Here is an 18,627-nt window from a genome sequence, read left to right as displayed (position 1 = left end):
GTGTGTTTGTGTGTGTGTGTTATTTGATGTAAGCTTTGAAGAGAGTTATTCATGAGTAGAGTATCCAGGCATTAGACTGAAGAGTAACTCTATTTGTTCTTATTATTGTGTGCTGTTACATATCAAACAAATAGAAATACACAACATAAATTCATCTAGGGCCAAATTTGGCACAAACACATAATTCAGAACATTGCAATAAACTTAACTGAACTTCAGTTGAGGCCTCAACACAAACTGATAGATGGGCTACTCAGTGTACAAAACATTTTTTGAAAGCATCCATAGGTATCATAGCTTCTATCAGAATTGAAATGGACAATCTGATGTGCAATAGTAAGTAGTGCACACAAAGAGACTTTTAAGACAGATTGTAATAATGTACCTGTGATGACTTGTGGGAGAAAGTGGTTCCTCCGGACCGCTATCACTCCAGCTACTAGCACTTGGAGGTCCCTCTACAGGTCTCCGTGTTGCTACTCTGTGATAAAAATACAAGACAGAAAAATGAGAAAAGGCAACTTTTGTTTCCAAACAAACATAAATGTCTAGTCTGAACTCATAACACTACTGTTAGTTTAATTCATATATTTAAAACCATGAAAACCACATGTGATACAGAGCTGCAACTTATCAAAGATCTTTAAAAAATACTGACTGACTGGTATCCAAACACTAGCCACCTACATTAGAATACAAATCTCTCAATCACAGCTCTCTGTTGTTTTAAGAGTCATTTACCAAATATGTATTTTGCAAAGGACAGTACCATTTACAAAAATTAAGATAAAATGAAAATACTTTATTTCTTACACTTACGTATAGAGGTCTAATATATATTTTTTGCAGAGAAATGCATGACGATGAGTTGATATGACATGTATGACTTGAGATGAAATCACCCACCTGTCCATTATGTTTTACTTCAGACAAGCAATATTACTTTTTATTCAGACTTTGTGTGAGTGCTCAGCTTGTAGTTTAACATGCAATCATGGCGAGGGGCCAGCTTTGGAATTAAGAAAGGGACTATCTAATGGAATCATGAACACACTCTCACATACAATCAGTCAAGAAGCCTTTAGGATCAGTAGAAATGGTAGTCATGAAAATGCTTGGAAAAGAATACCAATCAGTGATGTGTTGATTAACAGTCCACATAATGATATTTTACTAAGATTGTCACATCTGAAAATGACTAATGTAGATTACTGGTCCATAATAAGGATGGACTTCATTCTCAAGCTGATCTATAAGAGGCAGCAGGTTCTTGAGCTTTCTGTGGCCCTAAGCAATCTGCATCTTTTATAGTCCTCTATTTAGAATACTAAATTGCTATGTTGACCCAGTTAATGAGTTGTTTTTGACTGAGATCTTGTCAAACCTTCATGAGCAGCTGTGTTTTCACATTTCTGAAAAGTTACAATTATTGTTTCAATAAAATTATGTGTATGGACAGTGACGTAAGTTCTTGCCATGCTATGTGACTTTGAAATACTGACCTTTCCTTGCAGTTTGGCGTTGGTGGGTGCCTTACACCATCATCAGCAGATTCTTCCTCATATGCTAAAAATAATAGATGAGGATTAGCACACCACATAACCACTAATGAAATTGAATAATATTTCATTTATATACAGACGAAAATATGATTGTGCAAACATTAACTTCTTTAGCTAGGAATCCATAGCTTTTTAATAATTTTGCAGTTTACTTCTTTTTTTTTACAGATGTTTCTACCAATCAGAAAAAAGAACATTATATAACATATTGAAAGTATATTTGGCATTCCAGTAAGTAAGTATGATTGATTTAGTACAAATGTATTCTCATTCTCTCTCTCTCACACACACACACTCTCTCTGACCTTGTCATGTACATATTCCAGTCTTTGTTTTTCAGTGCAGCTCTTCCCTTTCCAGTCTTAATGATACATGTTTTATATGGCAATACAACACACACACATAATGAACCCCTATTGGCACCATCCTTCATGAAATGTATGAAACTCTACTTACACCAAGCAAGCTCCAGATGGAATGGTACCAGTTATAGTTTTTCTTCTTCCTAGGTACACAGATGCACTTCCTTATGGCACTCAGTTTCTCTAAATATATGAGTATGGTCCTTGTACAAGATTTTTTCATTTACTCTGAGAAGATTAAATCTCAGAATTTCAAAATTAATCTTTCATATGATGTGTGATACTCTTTCCGTATTTTCACTTATTGAATTTCTGAGTTTTCTGTATAGAATTTTGCTAATAGCACAAACTCACTTCAAATCATGCTGAACTACTTCAGCAGCTTCGATCTGTTATGTACTCTGCAGAGAACATTTTCCTTTGGTTCATCAGTCATCTGACAGGTTTGTTGTGACATCTCATCATTCATTCACTGTATTTCATAGATCCTATCATGCAGGAGAACCTTCAGAGATGTGGAATACGTCAAGATATACATTTAACATAAGACAAGAACATCATAGAAACTTTATCTGTACACAGTATTAACAGTAATCCATCATTATACTGCTTAATGTTATTCCCACTTATTAACTCTAAATTTGATTGAGTAAATTGTTAAGAAAGCTGCTACTTTGAGAAAAGCTGCTACCTCCTCAGAAACTCCCCATTTGTTTGTTGTATTTGTTCCAGTCTCTGTATGATTATCTGATAGCTTAACACATGTCCTATCATCCTATCCCTACTTTTGGGTAGTGTTTTATTATATTCCTTTTGTTATCAGTTCTACAGATGAGCTTCGGTTCTATTACCATTCTGTGTAATTTTAAACAACCTTCTTTAACACACACCTCAAATGTTTTTATTGTTGTTTTTTATTATTTTCCCACACTCCGTGATTTACTTTCATACTACACTATGCTCCAGATACATAATCTCAGAAATTTCTTTCTCTAACTGAGGCCTACATGTGATACTGGTAGATCTTTTTTTGAGAAGGAATGCTTGATAACAAAACATTGGCTCCAGGGATTTTTATGCTCCAATTCTAATACATAGAAACCATAAAATTGTTGTCAGTAACAAGAGTGAATTTAGTATGAACTCAGAAATTCACAACGACAATAGTAGAAACAGATGCAATTTCCCTATAGACTATGCATCCCACAACAGAGTTCAGAATACAGTTTTATACTGTGGTGTGAAAGTCTAACAGGTCAGCGGTGGACATTAGGAGGGAAACTGAAACTTACCAAACATACAATATATCTGAATATTTGGATCCAGAAAAGTAAATTCTTCCTAACACTAATATTTGTATCAGACATATTGATTTTGTTAGTTAAAATGCTTTGTTTGAAGTAGTAGATAATAACGGCAACCAAGTGGATAGAAAGATGAACTTTTTTTTTTATCAAATTAGTTGTTCTTCTAACATAGCAAGATATCAGTTTCAAGTGAGTGACACTAGTCATAAACTGCTGTTACTTTTTTTTTTTTTTTACTGAAGTAGCCAGCAATGGTTCCTTCTGCCTGTTAATGTATAACTTGACTCGTTCCACATTCTTGAAGGCCTTCCTTCATTATAGGATTTACAGAGCATGATATGTCAATGACTGAATGAATGAATGCATCTCATTGTGTTTTAGTGTGCCTTTTGTTTCCTTCTCTCTTTGTTTATCGTGTAATTTTTGCTCCCAAAATTTCATTATGTTTACTGTATAGTCACCAGATTTTTATGTCAGGTTTGCTGCTAATCTCATTTCTGCTGCTCCTCAATACTTTCAGCTCTCTTTGATTTACATTCCATCCAAATTCTGTGCTCAATGAGTAATCAAAGCCATTCAGCAGGTCCTGCAGTTCTTCTTCACTTTCACAAAAGATTGCAATATTTGCTAATCCTACTGGTATCCTTTCACCCCGTGTTTTAATCCAATTTCTAATTGTTTCTTTAATTTTGTTCATTGTTTTATCTTCTTATCTGAAAATAGAAGAATACAGGAGAAAGACTGCATAGCTGCTTTACACTGTTTTTAATCTATTGGTCTTCCTTCTTATTGTTCCCTCTTGTCCCCATTTGCCTAAGGATTTCAAACTTATGGCACCACTTTAGAATGTTGCCTACTTTCCCTGAGTTGTTGAATTGCTTGTAAGTATCTTGATTTTGACTAAGCCTTATTACATTTATCAATCATTATGTCAGAACTGCCTTTATCTTTTCTGAAGCAAAACTAATTAACATTTGGCAGATGCTAAATTTTTGGGTTATTTTGTTAATTACTTCTATGGAACCTTACACGTCCTTATTCTATCCTCACCTTTTGTAGGTGAAGAGTATTAATCCTAGAGATGCCTTTGAAGTTTGAAGGTCACTTTTTTGTGATGTGCTTTAATACATATTATTTCTTACACCACTAAAATCAAATTTATTGCAGATCTGCAGTGTCTTTCATATGAAAATCTACAAAACAGAAAATTTATTCTACCAAAACCTAGTACCATGAAGGTTATTGATTTGTAATTATTTAACATATTTGTTGGCACTAAAAGTGTTAAGAAATAACAGTGCAGTAAAATCTGATACAACTCACAGTTATTTTTTTTAATGCTGTTCCTGGAAGGTGAACTGTGTCTTGAGCTGTTCCTTTGACCTTGATTTCGACCACCAGATGAAGTAGTACTCATAGCAGAACCCATAGACTGAGTTCTTGTGCAGCATCTGTATGACATTGTGTTTATTATATTAATATGATTAGTAATTATTGTGCCCACAAATACAGAAAATTACTTTTATGACTGATACCACTACAACTGCTGTCAAACTTGTTTCACACTGTAACAATGGCTGAAACAGTACCCATATGAAATGGCAGAGGAGAATAGCAGGTAAGAGACCTAGTTGTTGGTATATGAAAAAAGATCTGAGTAGCTGAAAAAGTTCTCTGTAAGAGGATTAGGATGGCTGCAAACAAAGAATACTAATGTCTAAAATGTTAAATGCTCATCCTTAATACATAGGGAGTTGGAAACTGTCTTTGATGATTATGTTATTTGTAAGTGACAATGTCAAAGCTGTTGTCCTAGTTACTGGAATAAAGGCAAAAGTGCTGTTACTGTAATTACAGGATGAGCACTGATTTAAGACAAGATGGAGTGAGTATTTTTGTCATAACATCCTGCAGGCAATACTTCTTGACCCAATGGGTCAAGAAGTTAATGTCTTACATTACTTTAAATCCATTCAAACTGTCATACTGAACATGTTCTCTTCAAAAATTACACCACATATATTTCAAATCACCTCAACTTTTTTTAAAAAAATGTATGTAGCAGTCCGTGGTGTAAGGCATTGCAATAATTAGTGCAAAAATAAAATATTATTGTAAGTATTTTAAGGTCTCTGAAAGTAATTAAATAAGTTATGTAAAGTAATGTAATTATGCAAAATTAATATTTGTAATCTTAAAATTAAAGGAAAATCTCCTATGCATCTTCTTTTAAAATAACTTCATTCTGATGAGTTAATGAAGTATGAAATTTATTAAAGGGTGTATGTTCAATCTAATTTGTGAAATTATAATAATGAGAAATTTGTGTTTTAATCATAAAAGGAGGTAATAAACTTCCATATGGTGCTGTTTGTGATATGTGGGATGCCCAAGATACGGTTGCTCTTTTTAAAATTTTATTGTACACATCTAGATCTGTAGAACCAAATTGAGAGGCAAATCTTCATGGTCATGGAACATCGCTGTGCATGAAATTACAACAAAAAATAGTAAAAGATAAAATAAAATGTTTATAAATCTTAAAAAGATGACAATCCATGAGTTTATATAAATACCATCAACAATATAACACAGTATTCAGCTTAATTTTTCAAGGAACTCCTCAACAGAATAGAAAGAATGATCCAAGAGGAAACTATCCAGTTTACATTTGAAAGTGCATGGATTACTGCTAAGATTTTTAGATTCCTGTGGTAGCTTATTGAATATGGATGCAGCAGAATAGCGCATGCCTTTCTGCACAAGAGTCAGGGAGGTGATTACCTATCTTTTCCAGGTCGCCACCTACATAATACTCCCTGTTCCTATCAAGACCATTTCCAGCTCCACTCACAATCATTATCTGATCCTCTTTCATACAATTCCTGCATAATTCCCCTATATTTACAGTCTCCTGAACCAACCCTGCACTAAGCTTCACAATGTTGATGACTTTGTATTCACTCCTGAACACTCCCTGCAATTCCTGGCCTACACCTCTCTCTGTATAGAATATGTACAAGGAGAACACAACCTGCTAAATTAATTTAATAAGGTAACAAATTATATGGATATATGAAACAGCATATAAAAAGAAAATTCAGAAATAAAACTCAAATTGGAAATGAGACACTCAAATAAAATAAAAATAGCCTACTTCTCAAAACATAAGCATCGAGGATAGATAACAATGAAAAATATACATAAAATATTTGATAATAAACTCTTAAAAGAAGTTGCAGTGTGGTCTCAGCTCTCTGAGACTGTAGATGTGTGTGCAAATTGTGTGTGTGTGTGTGTGTGTGTGTGTGTGTGTGTGTGTGTGTGTGTGTGTGTGTGTGCGTGTGTGCATGTGTGTCTACTGCTGACAAAGGCCTTAAGGGCCGAAAGCTTTAGTTGTGTGAATCTTTTTATTGTGCACATCGCGACTCAGCATATCCGCTATATGGTGAGTAGCAACTTTCCTTCTCCGGTATTGTTACATTCCATCCTGGATTTTCCATTGTTTGATTACATCTTCAGAGTATGGTTTATTAGCTGAATTTCATAATTTGTTTCCACATGAGTGGGAAATGATTGAGATTATGCTAGAAAGCAGGATTTTGTGTGGGACTGGAAATGTACCAGGCTATTAATTAACTTCCCAAGTGTACTCAAATAATTAATTACTACTTTAGCTCGCTACTAACTGGAGTTTCTCACTTACAGATACTTAGAAATTAATGGAATTTTGAACTACTTACTACCCACAATTCCTCACAACTCAACCACGTTCACGGCGCAGTGAATCAGCTACAGTAAACAGTCTTATGCTGTGGCAACTTAATCATGAAAGTAGTCAATAACATAGTGAGAGGATGTTTGAGACATTTCAATGTCTTTTTAATGTCAAATTATTATCAGCTGTTCAGTGAGTGCAAAAATGCAATTTATTAGGTGTAGATGTATCAACACTTCAGTCTGTTCATGCTGTACATTGTGTTAGTTATGGGATACCCCAGAAGTAACAAAATAATCAGTACAAATATTGTTTTATGGAGACAATTACTACTAACAGAATATAGTCAAATTGAATTTAATTGTTTCATTTGGTTATCTTTTTCGCTAAATGGAAATCATGATGGTAATGAAAGAAATTTAATTAACAGTACATCTGAACACATAACAGTTTGTTACCATTTGTTTCTGGGAAAAATAAATGAGAGGAACAAATAATCTACTATTGCACAAATAATAATGATGCTCAATGAAATAAAAAGACAGTGTGCTGTATTTTGAAACTGATGGCTTTTAGTTAATTCATAATGAATATTAATACTACCAGAAAATATGTAATTATACATGAAATTAAGAGCAACCAAAGTGATAGCCACTTATCCTGATCTCCCATTCTTGAAGTAAATATTTTTGTCAGTTTTTCTAAACTGGTGTAACCATTCTCATTTTTTACGTAATTTTATTTCTTATGTGCACAGGTCTTGGAATTAATTTGCAATGAATATACACTTTCAAGGATGAAGCTCTGTAACATGGTTCATCAGTAAAAAAACTACAACCCACTATGAAGATTTAACAATTACAGTATACCAGTAAACCCCAGATACTTCGAATAATCAAACTCTCTTGTATAAAACAGCTTCAAATGTCACATAACTTTACAAATAAGATACTGCGTTATATATTTGAAATAAGTACATAAGCAAGGAAAAAATCTGGAAAAGGTTTGAAATTATGCATAAAGTTGTTTGGAACTCAAAAAGTGTCTTCATTATGAAACACTGGATGGATATAGTCTGGGTCACTTGCACTCCACTTTAAGCAAAAGCTAGTTCTTCATACACCTCAAAGTTTATGAAGATGTATCTCCTGAAATATGTGATATACAATGATATAATTTTGCAGGTACTTTTAGAAGAATATGTGGATACTGTATGCAAACTGCATTACAAAAAGAGTTTGTAATAAAGAAGTAATAAATTAAAATGTCATGTCTGATGCTCAAGTTTTACTTCATGAACAGTGCTAAATGTAGTAGCCAAGAAACTTTTTCCTTTCATCATTTGGGAGTGGGAGGTGTGGTTGTCAGTGACAAAAAATTTCATAAAGGTTTGAAATTATGTTCATAGTTTGCTGCAAATTGCTAAGTGTTCTCATTTTCAAATACTGGATCATAAATAAAATAAAAAAATAAAGTCTGGGTATTTGCACACAGTCAGTTTCACTGCCTTAGGACAGACACATAGTATCTAACCATAATATCTGTCATACTGTGTTAAAATTTTGACATAAGATTATATCTCTTAATGATTAGATTATAACAGCATTTAAAAATTTTAAATTCAGTTAAAAACAAAGCAAAATACTGAAAATAACATTTTTGTTGCCCTGGAAGCCATTAGATAGGCAACCTGAAACTGGTACATGGTTCTGCGATAGCTGCTTAGTAATACAGATAATGGCCCTTTCATTAGTATTAATATTATTGGAGCTCTGTTATTTTCCATTGTTTGAATTTTGCTTCTGTTTCAAAAAGATTGCTTTTGCACATTTGTGTTTGTTTGGTGCCTCTGCAATGCTGTTTGAGTTTATGAGGAATACCAAGTGGACTGAGGTGTGAATGGGAATTTGGACTGAGCAGGGAGGTGTGCTAGGGTAGTCCATGCAGTTGTGCACAACCCCTGTGCCAGGGTGATGTAGTGGTTACCACACCTGCGTAATCCGCAGGAGACCTGGGTTTGGTGTAAATTTTTATTCATCATTTCAGTCTGCATATGTGTATTTGAGTTTTGTAATTATTGATTGTTTCTTTGCTTTCTTTGTTTCTTAACTCTATATATTTCTACTTTATAGTGATTTACAAATTATAGGTGTAGATATAAAACATTTGTCTGCATAATGTATTTTGGAATAGTTTTTGCTTTCTTTCTCTGATGTCATTGGGCCATGGATTTCTCTGATGTCATTGGGCCATACACTTCCTCTTGTTGTTGGCTTAAGAGCTAGATTTCTTTACAGTTTCACATATGTTTGCCTGTATAGATATTACACACTTGCAGCAGTACCATACTGCAGCCATATGAAAAATTATTTTACACCATATTGGAAGACTTTACTAATAAACTATCCTTATTAACAAAACACCAGCATGGTTTTAGAAAGCAAAATACAACTACCACAGCTATTTATGAGTATCTCAACAAAACCTTAAAAGCATTGGATAATAAGGAAATCACTACTGGTCTCTTTTTAGATTTATCCAAAGCCTTTGATGTAATTGACCATACCATACTCCTTAAGAAGTTAGCAAATAAAGGTATAAGAGGAATTGCAAACAAATGGTTAGAATCTTACCTGTCAAACAGATTTCAAAAAGTTGAAATTAATTTTGAAAAAAAGAATACAACCACCCATCAATCTACTGTCCACTCCTCTGACACAATGCCTATTAGATATGGTGTGCCACAAGGCTCAATCCTGGCACCCATACTGTTTCTGCTATATATTGATGATATAAGCACGAAGCTTGCTACAGGACATACCACACTATTTGCCGATGACACAAGTATACTAATAACAGGTACTGATATAGAGGACCACAACCAAAAAATTAAACCGCTTATGTCGTCACTCAGCAAATGGTTCGACGAGAGCAAACTGATTATAAATATACAGAAAACAACGTACATCAACTTCAGACTCTCAACCCAAAAACAAGAAATGCCTGATGTGATTCTGAATAACCAAGAGCCTATGTGTGTGGACTCTATCAAGTTTCTTGGCATATGGCTTGATGAAAATCTTAAGTGGGAGACACACACAAATTATATCTGAAAAAAGCTATCAACTGTGTGTTACATTTTAAGGATACTCAAAAAAAAAACAGTCACAAAATCTGTTCTCATACATGTATATTATGCTTACTTCCATTCTACATTACAGTACGGAATCATATTTTGGGGGAACTCACCTGGAGGTAGATATATTTTCGAAATGCAAAAAAAGGCAATACGCATAATATGTAATCTAAGACATAACGAATCATGCAGACAACATTTCAAAACAAATGGCATTATGACACTGCCCTCTGCTTACGTTTATAATATCGTCTCATTTGTCAAGTCATACCTGTTAAACAATGAGTGCACACTAAAATTCAATGGAGATATTCATAACTATGCAACAAGACAGCAATCTGACCTACACATGATTCAGTCCAGAACTAGCTGCTACCAAAAAAGTGTTTTAAATGTTGGGACACAAATGTATAATAATTTACCAAATGAAATCAAAGCAACAAAGAACCCAAGAGCCTTCACACATAAGTTAAAAAAATATCTCATGGACCATCGCTTTTATGCAGTTGATCATTTTTTTGACAGGGGTTAAAATTGTAAACAATTTTATGATAAATGTTCAATTAGGTCTGAAAATTATACACTGTGCATGTCTATGAAATATACTGGATTATTATATACTGTGCATGTCTATGAAATACACTGGAGTACTTTACTATTACATTTGTATTGGCTGTTTGTATTTTACCATACAACATTTGTATTTACTGTTTTGTTAAAGATAGCTAACTTCCTCATTACAAGAAAATGTAAAATCAATTTATTAAAAATTACTTGCAAATATGTGCTCTTGACCTGTCCAATATCGTATGTACAACCTTACAATTCTGTGATTTGTATTAACTGTTTTGTTTAAGATAGATAATTTCCTTGCTACAAAATAATGTAAAAATCAGTTTGTAAAAATTACTTGTAAATAGCTCTCTTGACCCGTCCAATATCATATGTACAGCTGTACAATACTATGATTGCCTGGATCAATAAAAATACAATACAATACAATACAAACAGCATGGATTGGTACCTACCACATAGAGGAGGCATTGAGCAGCAGAAAGGCACATTGAGAGAGGATAGTTAGGTGTTATAAACTATTGTACAGAATCCTTCTTCAGATGTAGACAAACATACACACACAACTTACACACAAATGGCCACTGTCGTGTTTTCTCCTACATCTGAAAGAGGGCTCTTTTCTGATAGCTTACAGTACCTAACAGTCTTCTTTCAGTGTACCTGTCCACTACTCGCCTCTGTGTGATGAGTAGCAATCTATTCTATTTCATGTTGCTGTTATTCCGTCTTAGATTTTCCAATGTTTGTCATTACATTTTGTGACAGATTAGAATTTCAAGCATTACTATATAAAATGCATCACCTTGTTGAGTGTCTGCTGCTAGATCCAGAGCTGGTGGCATGTGGCTGAGGATGTACTGGAGTCTGTGAATGTTGTGTGCCACCAGTAGTATTTGCAGCCTGATGCAGATCTGGGAGGGACTTATGATGTCTGCTGCAGCCAGATGTTCTGCAAGACAGAGAGTGCTCGTCCCCAGCAACCTGTAGTCAGTAAATACAAAAAATTAATACCCAAGATGCAAAGAAATAAAGAGATTTGATATCAGTATGTATTAATTTGTATGTGGATATACATATTAAAACATCAAAGATTTTAAATAATTTGTTGGGTTTGGGAGGACTGAGATTCAAATCACTGTCAGTCTCACCAGAATAATATTTTCCGTTGTTTACTGAATTGAAGTATAGTCACTTTGAAAAATACATGACTATTTTCCTTCCTCATCTTTGTCTTATCCAAGTTTACACTGTGCCTCTAATGACCTTTTTGGTAATGGAATATTATACCCTAAATCTTCCTTCTTGCTGAAGAAAATGCACCAAACTCATTCATTCATGCACCATCTTCCATAAATTATATATTAACTGCCAGAAGCAACCACTGCAGGCTCTTCTGTAAAGCAGCCAAATATGATTAGTGTTAATCCATTCACTTTGCTCACTTTGATAACTACAGGAATTTTTGTGTGTGTGTGTGTGTGTGTGTGTGTGTGTGTGTGTGTGTGTGTGTGTGTGTGTGTGTGTCTGGATGCGTATACATAGAGGGTGTTTCAGAACTGATGGTCAGTAAGTCACACACAGAAAGTACAGGCCAAAAGTAGATAAAAAGCCCCAATAAACATGGGTCCACAGATCAACCATTATCAAGATACAACACATTTTCTGTTGCATTTCATCAGTGTCTAGGAACATATGGGATCTCTAAATGTTAAAGTAGGTGTTCAAAATGTTGTGCATGCATCTGAATGCAACACTGAACTCGTCTCTGAAATGAGTTGTGTGAATCCTCTCAGGCAGTCCTGGAGAATTCTGTAAATGCTGGAAGGCTGTTTCAATCTGCAAGCATAAGTCCTCAAGAGAGTTGACCTTGGTAGTTTAAACCAGATATCTTGGCAACAGCTGTTTTATGGGCCCTTGTATATTGGAGCTTTTTAGCTACTTTTGGCCTGTTCTTTCCGTGTGTGAAATATTGACCATCACTTCTAAAACACCCTATATCAATTATGCGTTGTTATAGAGTCTTCAGTCTAATATGCACAGTACCATGCAGCCACATTTACAGTATGCATTGAAAATGGTTTCCATTTGCCTCAACACATGCATGTACGCACCGTTGCATGTTCTGTCTCATACATTTACATCGGCCATGCTTCATCTGAACAGTGTCAAAGGCAGCATGAATATGCTGCTCCAGTGTCTCCACGTCTGTAACGGGCTCTGCATGCACAGTACTTTTGACATGGCCCCATAATCAGAAATTGCTTGGGTTGAGATGTGGTGAACAAGCAGGCCATGCAACTCAACCCCCTTGCCTGATCCATCGACCAGGGAAGACACGATTGAGATGCGTCCGGCCGTTACCAGTGAAGGGGGCTAGAGCACAATCATGTAACAGCCACATAACCCTATGAATCAGCAATGGCACTTCTTCAAGCAGGGGAGGCAAAGTACTTGCAAGAAACGCCAATAGTTGTGACTTGTTAGGCAATGTTGAAGGAAGACTGGTCCTAAAATACAATCACCAATTATGGCGGCCCACCAATTCTGGCTGCACCGATGCTGATGATTCACTGTCACCATACCATAGGGGTTCTGCATACTATCCTACAGACTGACTGTTAGGAAAGTTGAAGATATCACTCCATGTAAAGAAGGCCTAATCTGTGAATAAGATGGATGACACAAATCCCAGAATTGTGGTTGCATGGTGAAGAGACCAGTGAAAAAACTGCTCCCAATGTGGAAAGTCTGTCACTGGTAAGCCCTGCACACACTAAGTGATAAGGGTAGTAACAATTGTCATGAAGAATGTTCCACATGGTCATCTGACTTACCCTGTACTGGCGGGCCAACTGCCTGGTACTGACACGGAGGTCACCTTCCACAGTGTTTATCACATTTTCCTCAAAGTCTGGTGTCCGAACATTTGGGGTTCATCCTTCCTGAAATGACCCTGTCTCAGACAAATGGCAAAACACTGTTGCAAATGTTGATTGCTGTGGTTGTTGTTGGTGGGGATAGGTCTGCTGTTACAACCTTGCTGCCTGCTGCACAATTTCATTTGCCTTTCCATAAGTAAACATCATGTCAGGAAGTTCTTGATTTGAATATGGAACCATTGTGTACAATTTTGCATCACATCCACTACAAGGTGAGTCAACAAGAGATGGGAATTGGACACAACAGTACCAATTACTATGAGGTGAGGGCATTAGGGTATAACGTATGAGGAACAGTACCACCCTCTAGAAGGAAGCTGTGCACACTGTAACTATGGCTGCATGGTACAGTGCCTGTTAGACCACTGTCTAGTATGATTAAATAAACGGCCTCCAGCATGGAAACCATGCGTTTCTGGACATACGTTCATTAGATCTTTTTTATTCCATATCCTCTCATTGATCAATCCCATGAGTTCGTACAAAAGAGAGAGAGAGAGAGAGAGAGAGAGAGAGAGAGAGAGAGAGAAACTTAGCATAGGACACTTATCAGCTGTTTATATGCTGGTAAGGTTAAAACCTGTTTATTAAAAACATTAATGTGTTGATTGTAGTTTATATCCCTGCATCAAAACACACTATTAATGTATAGAAGCAATGGCTAATAAGGTAGTTTGTTACTTAAGTTGTGAATATTTGAAGATTTCTTATTTCCTGCCTGGTGTCTGCTGGCAATTCTGTTACTGACTTTTACTTCAGAATAAAAAGCTCATTCTGAATACTGGTCAGATATGCATATTCTATACAGAAATTCCTTTTATTTTTAGTATTGTGATTGCGAATTTCACAACACATCCTAAATTCACTCTTATTGGTAACCACAAATGCCACTTGGTTGTAAAAGTGTTGGCACATAAGTATAAAAATCCAAAGTCCTGAAGAGGCTTCTGTAGGAGTTTAATTTTCAACTTTATTTAATATTCTTACAGCACACTTCTGTAAAATAACTCCTTTTTTTACTTACCTGCATTTCCTGAGAACGATAGTCTTGAATGAAACTTTGCAAATAATGCTAGCAATCCCTTTTGTACATCAACACAGTGAGCAGTTTAGAAATGCAAACCAGACAGAAAGGAGTTTTTTTGATAACTTATCCATTTGCTGTCATGAAGTTAGTTTATTATATATCATGATCCCTAATAACTTCACAAAATGAGCTTAATCTAGTGTGTACTCATTGATCTCTACTTATGGTTACTGTTCTTTGTTTTATATTTGTTTTGAACTGCATAGCATAAGTCTTTGAAAAATTAAAGGTAAAGCCGTTTGCTGCAAATCAGTTCTCAGCCTGTTCCCATTTTCTCCTGCCTATGGCTAGTATGGATACATTTGGTCCCTTTATCAGTGTATGTGTCCAATGTCGCAGTTCCTTAAGAGTTCTGCAAAGTTTCAGATAAATCATTTATGTAGTCAAAAATATGAAACAGCCAAGCACTAACTTCATCGGATATCACTTTTAATCTTTCAATATGAGAGAAGGAAAGTTGCTTCTCACCATATAGCGGAGGTGCTGAGCAGCGATAGGCACAATAAAAAGATTCACACAATCATAGCTTTCGGCCATTAAGGCCTTTGTCAGCAGTAGACACAAATACACACACACACACACACACACACACACATGCAAGTGCAACTTGCACACACAGAGAGAGAGAGAGAGAGAGAGAGAGAGAGAGAGAGATAGAGAGAGAATTGAACCTCATCTTCCACAACCTCTTTTGGTAAGGACATCATGACATAGGAAATCATCAAGTGGTGCCAGTGAATTGAGGAAACACAACAGAAAAAAAGGGTTATGACTGCTGAATGTGGTCCCTAAGACAATTGTGGAAGACCACCATGACTTCCCCTCTTTCATACGCCAGACAGTAAGAGGAGAGATGCAGCAGTATGTATGGCAGTCATAAATGCTGGACTGAGTACTCAAGAGAGTACATGCTTTAATGTCAATCAGATACATCAAGAGGTAATAGAGAATGCTGAAGAACAAGTGTATCAGTTGTAAGCACCAATCTTCACCACCAGCTGAATGCACCAGAAAGAATGGGTTTGGAGTTATGCCACAGCTGTCAAATGACAGCCAGTACCTGACCAATACAGGTACAAACACCTCCTGTGCCTACCAGAATGACCTGCAGGAGAACAGGCATCTGGAGGACACAGGACAACATGCTTGTGTGTTTCCACTGCAGATGCCTTGGACATGTACGCTACTTCAGAGAAAGTAGGCGAGTTTGATGACTACTGTGCCACATCAACATCGACCATCACAATAGTTCTATTCATGTCAGTCAGCTGCAGCTGACTATAGTCAACCTGCAGCACAAAGCTCATCGTCATACCCTAGATGAGATCACTCCCCAACACACTATAGCCATTCCCCTACACTGTACAGGGGTAACAGCAGCTCGCCTAGCCTCCAAATTCAGGAATACTAAGCGAGGTGACCATTAATGGATGTGAGACCAGTACAGGTGGAAATATTCTTCAGACAACAGCCACCAAAATCTCGTGTCATCACTGACAGCCAACAAATCCACCCAATATTTGACTCTAGGGCTTCTTTTTCTGTAATATCGAATGCTTATCATTATCAGTTACAGAAGGCTGTGTTCTATGATACAAAAGCAACTATGCTGAATATTGCAAATGTGAAATATGTCCAGCGAACAGGAACAAGTATTCCAAGAATAACTATCAATAATAGAGCACAGCCCTCTGAATGTATCATTTTAACAGAATGTAGCTATGATATTATTATTGAATGGGACTTCATCACAAACAATCATAGGCTGTGGAACATAAGAGCTCCAAATTGACAGAGCTATTCCAACAAGCACGCATAATAAGGATTTCTCTGGGTGGTTATTTATTGTTGGAGACATTATTATCCTGCTGTCATCAATGAGATGAGTTCCAGCTGTCAATTCGATACTGAGGCTTACAATAGAAATCAAAACGTCAATAACAATCATAAGCATTGTATGTGGTCAAGGAGATCACTAATCATCATGAGCAACCACAACTCATCCCTAAAAGTATGTGTTTAGAAACAGCCAAACTGAAGAATCATGCTCCACTACCACTACAGACTTCGCAAGGGAGGCAGCTGCTGTGGAGCTGCCAATAGGATCTGACATGGCCTAGGTACAAGGTCAGTGATTCATAGCCATTTTGGATGCTTTCAAATCAAGAGTGGATAAAAGACGGACCAAACAGCCCATGATAAAACACCGTGTCAAGATTGGGTACTATCCACTAATTAGCCAGCACCCATACAAGGTGTTGCCAGCTGAATGCGGATAATCCCAGAGAAAGTGGAGAAGATGCTACAAGATGATACCATTGAATCTTCAGAGAGTCCTTGTTCTCTCCGGCGGTTGATGTGAAGAAGAAGAATGACACATGTTCAGTCGTCAGCTATTGATAATTGAACAAAGTCATGAAGAAAGATGTCTATCTGTTGCCATGCATTGGTGACACCTTAGACTGTTTGAAAGGAGCAAAGTATTTCTCAGTTGTGGACATACAGACAGGTTACTGACATATGGAGGTTGGCAAGGTGACCAGAAGAAGACACCATTCATAACTCCTGATGGCCTTTATGAGTTTGCCCTTTGAATATACGACAGATAATCTGCTTCCACACCTTTAATGAATGACATCTCATTACTGTCTGAATATTCAGTGTTTATACAAATAAGAGAATTCTGGATTATTCAATGTCTGTATAAAAAGCTGCAGATGTTTTAGTTTGTTGATGACCCTGTCTTCATGTTTGACTGTGGTTTCTATGTGACAATATATTTTGGGCTTGGTTCCTTCTTTGAAGAAAGTTTAATTCACAAAATGAGTTCTTTAAAACTGATTTGAATAGTTAAATTATTTACCTGTTATGTACACTTAGCTGCACTGTGGTGGACATATTTTATACTGGAATTATACTTGGTTTCAAAATCTTCCACATCATCCTCTGCAGTGGAATCTCCTGTCTGGGCCATGTAAAAGTTTCACTAATCAAGTTCATTATGTGCTGTAGGTCCTTATGCTTCAGAGTTGTATGAATTTTTCCATTATTCACAGATGTGTTTGAATGCCGGATATTACTTCTGTTTTAGTTGACAACTTTCTGTCTGTTATTACTAACTGTGACCTTTCTGACAGAAAATCATGAGGTGGTATTCAAGAGGCACACAGTTTGGTTAGAAGATGCTTGTGAGAAATGGTGTCGAAAGCCTTTTGGAAATCTGAAAATATGGACTCAATTTGACATCCCCTGTTGATAGCACTCGTTACTTCATGAGTATAAAGGGCTAGTTGTGTTTTGCAAGAACGATATTTTCAGAATCCATGCTGACTATGCTGAAAATGCCTGCCAAGCAATGGTTTCGTTATCTGAGGGAAAGGTAAAGGCAGGACAGATACTGAACATATTTTTAAATTAATTTTTATTTTATAATTTTTATCAATATAACCTTTAAATTAGTTTTAATTTTTATCAATATAACACTTAAATTGCAATAAATTTAAGCATGATTAATGGTCTGAAAATTGTACATTGTTACAGAAATTATTGTATTACAAAAGACTTTATGACAAAGGAACATTCTTATACAAGGGCTTGTAAATGTCACGAAAATATTGAATGCCGCACAAGATGTCACAAAAGTGGGTAACAGATGGCCACATGCAAAAGACACTGAAAATGACATTCACTTTTTTATTTGATTTTCAAGTTTATTTTAAAACTGTCCACACAAACAACACATGTTCTCATAAAGAGTTATGATTCATGAGGTCATCTAGAACATCTTAAACATTGAATCCAATCAGAGATAGATGATACTGCTTGATAAAGTTCAAGGCACTCTACACATTCATTTTCTTCAAAATTTAATCAATTGGGGGAACTATTGTGTAGGGAAATATCATCATCATCATCACCATCTTTAACTGTGTCTTCAAAC

At 35.9% G+C, this 18,627-nt stretch overlaps 1 protein-coding gene across 1 annotated transcript in view; it reads right to left on the bottom strand.

The window, feature by feature from the left end:
* LOC124802944 (protein FAM110B) overlaps nucleotides 1-18,627 on the bottom strand; it is a 461,907-nt gene that overhangs the window by 10,458 nt on the left and 432,822 nt on the right. Inside the window, exons 4-7 of the mRNA XM_047264032.1 lie at nucleotides 11,464-11,642; nucleotides 4,555-4,682; nucleotides 1,503-1,566; nucleotides 386-481 (exon numbers count right to left, since the gene is read on the bottom strand). Of these exons, the coding sequence (XP_047119988.1) occupies nucleotides 386-481; nucleotides 1,503-1,566; nucleotides 4,555-4,682; nucleotides 11,464-11,642 (467 nt within the window). The remainder of the gene's footprint in view (nucleotides 1-385; nucleotides 482-1,502; nucleotides 1,567-4,554; nucleotides 4,683-11,463; nucleotides 11,643-18,627) is intronic.

Source organism: Schistocerca piceifrons, chromosome 6 (assembly GCF_021461385.2).
Source record: "Schistocerca piceifrons isolate TAMUIC-IGC-003096 chromosome 6, iqSchPice1.1, whole genome shotgun sequence".
In the NCBI taxonomy this organism is placed as follows: domain Eukaryota; kingdom Metazoa; phylum Arthropoda; class Insecta; order Orthoptera; family Acrididae; genus Schistocerca; species Schistocerca piceifrons.
This window is presented reverse-complemented; position numbering and strand designations above follow the sequence as displayed.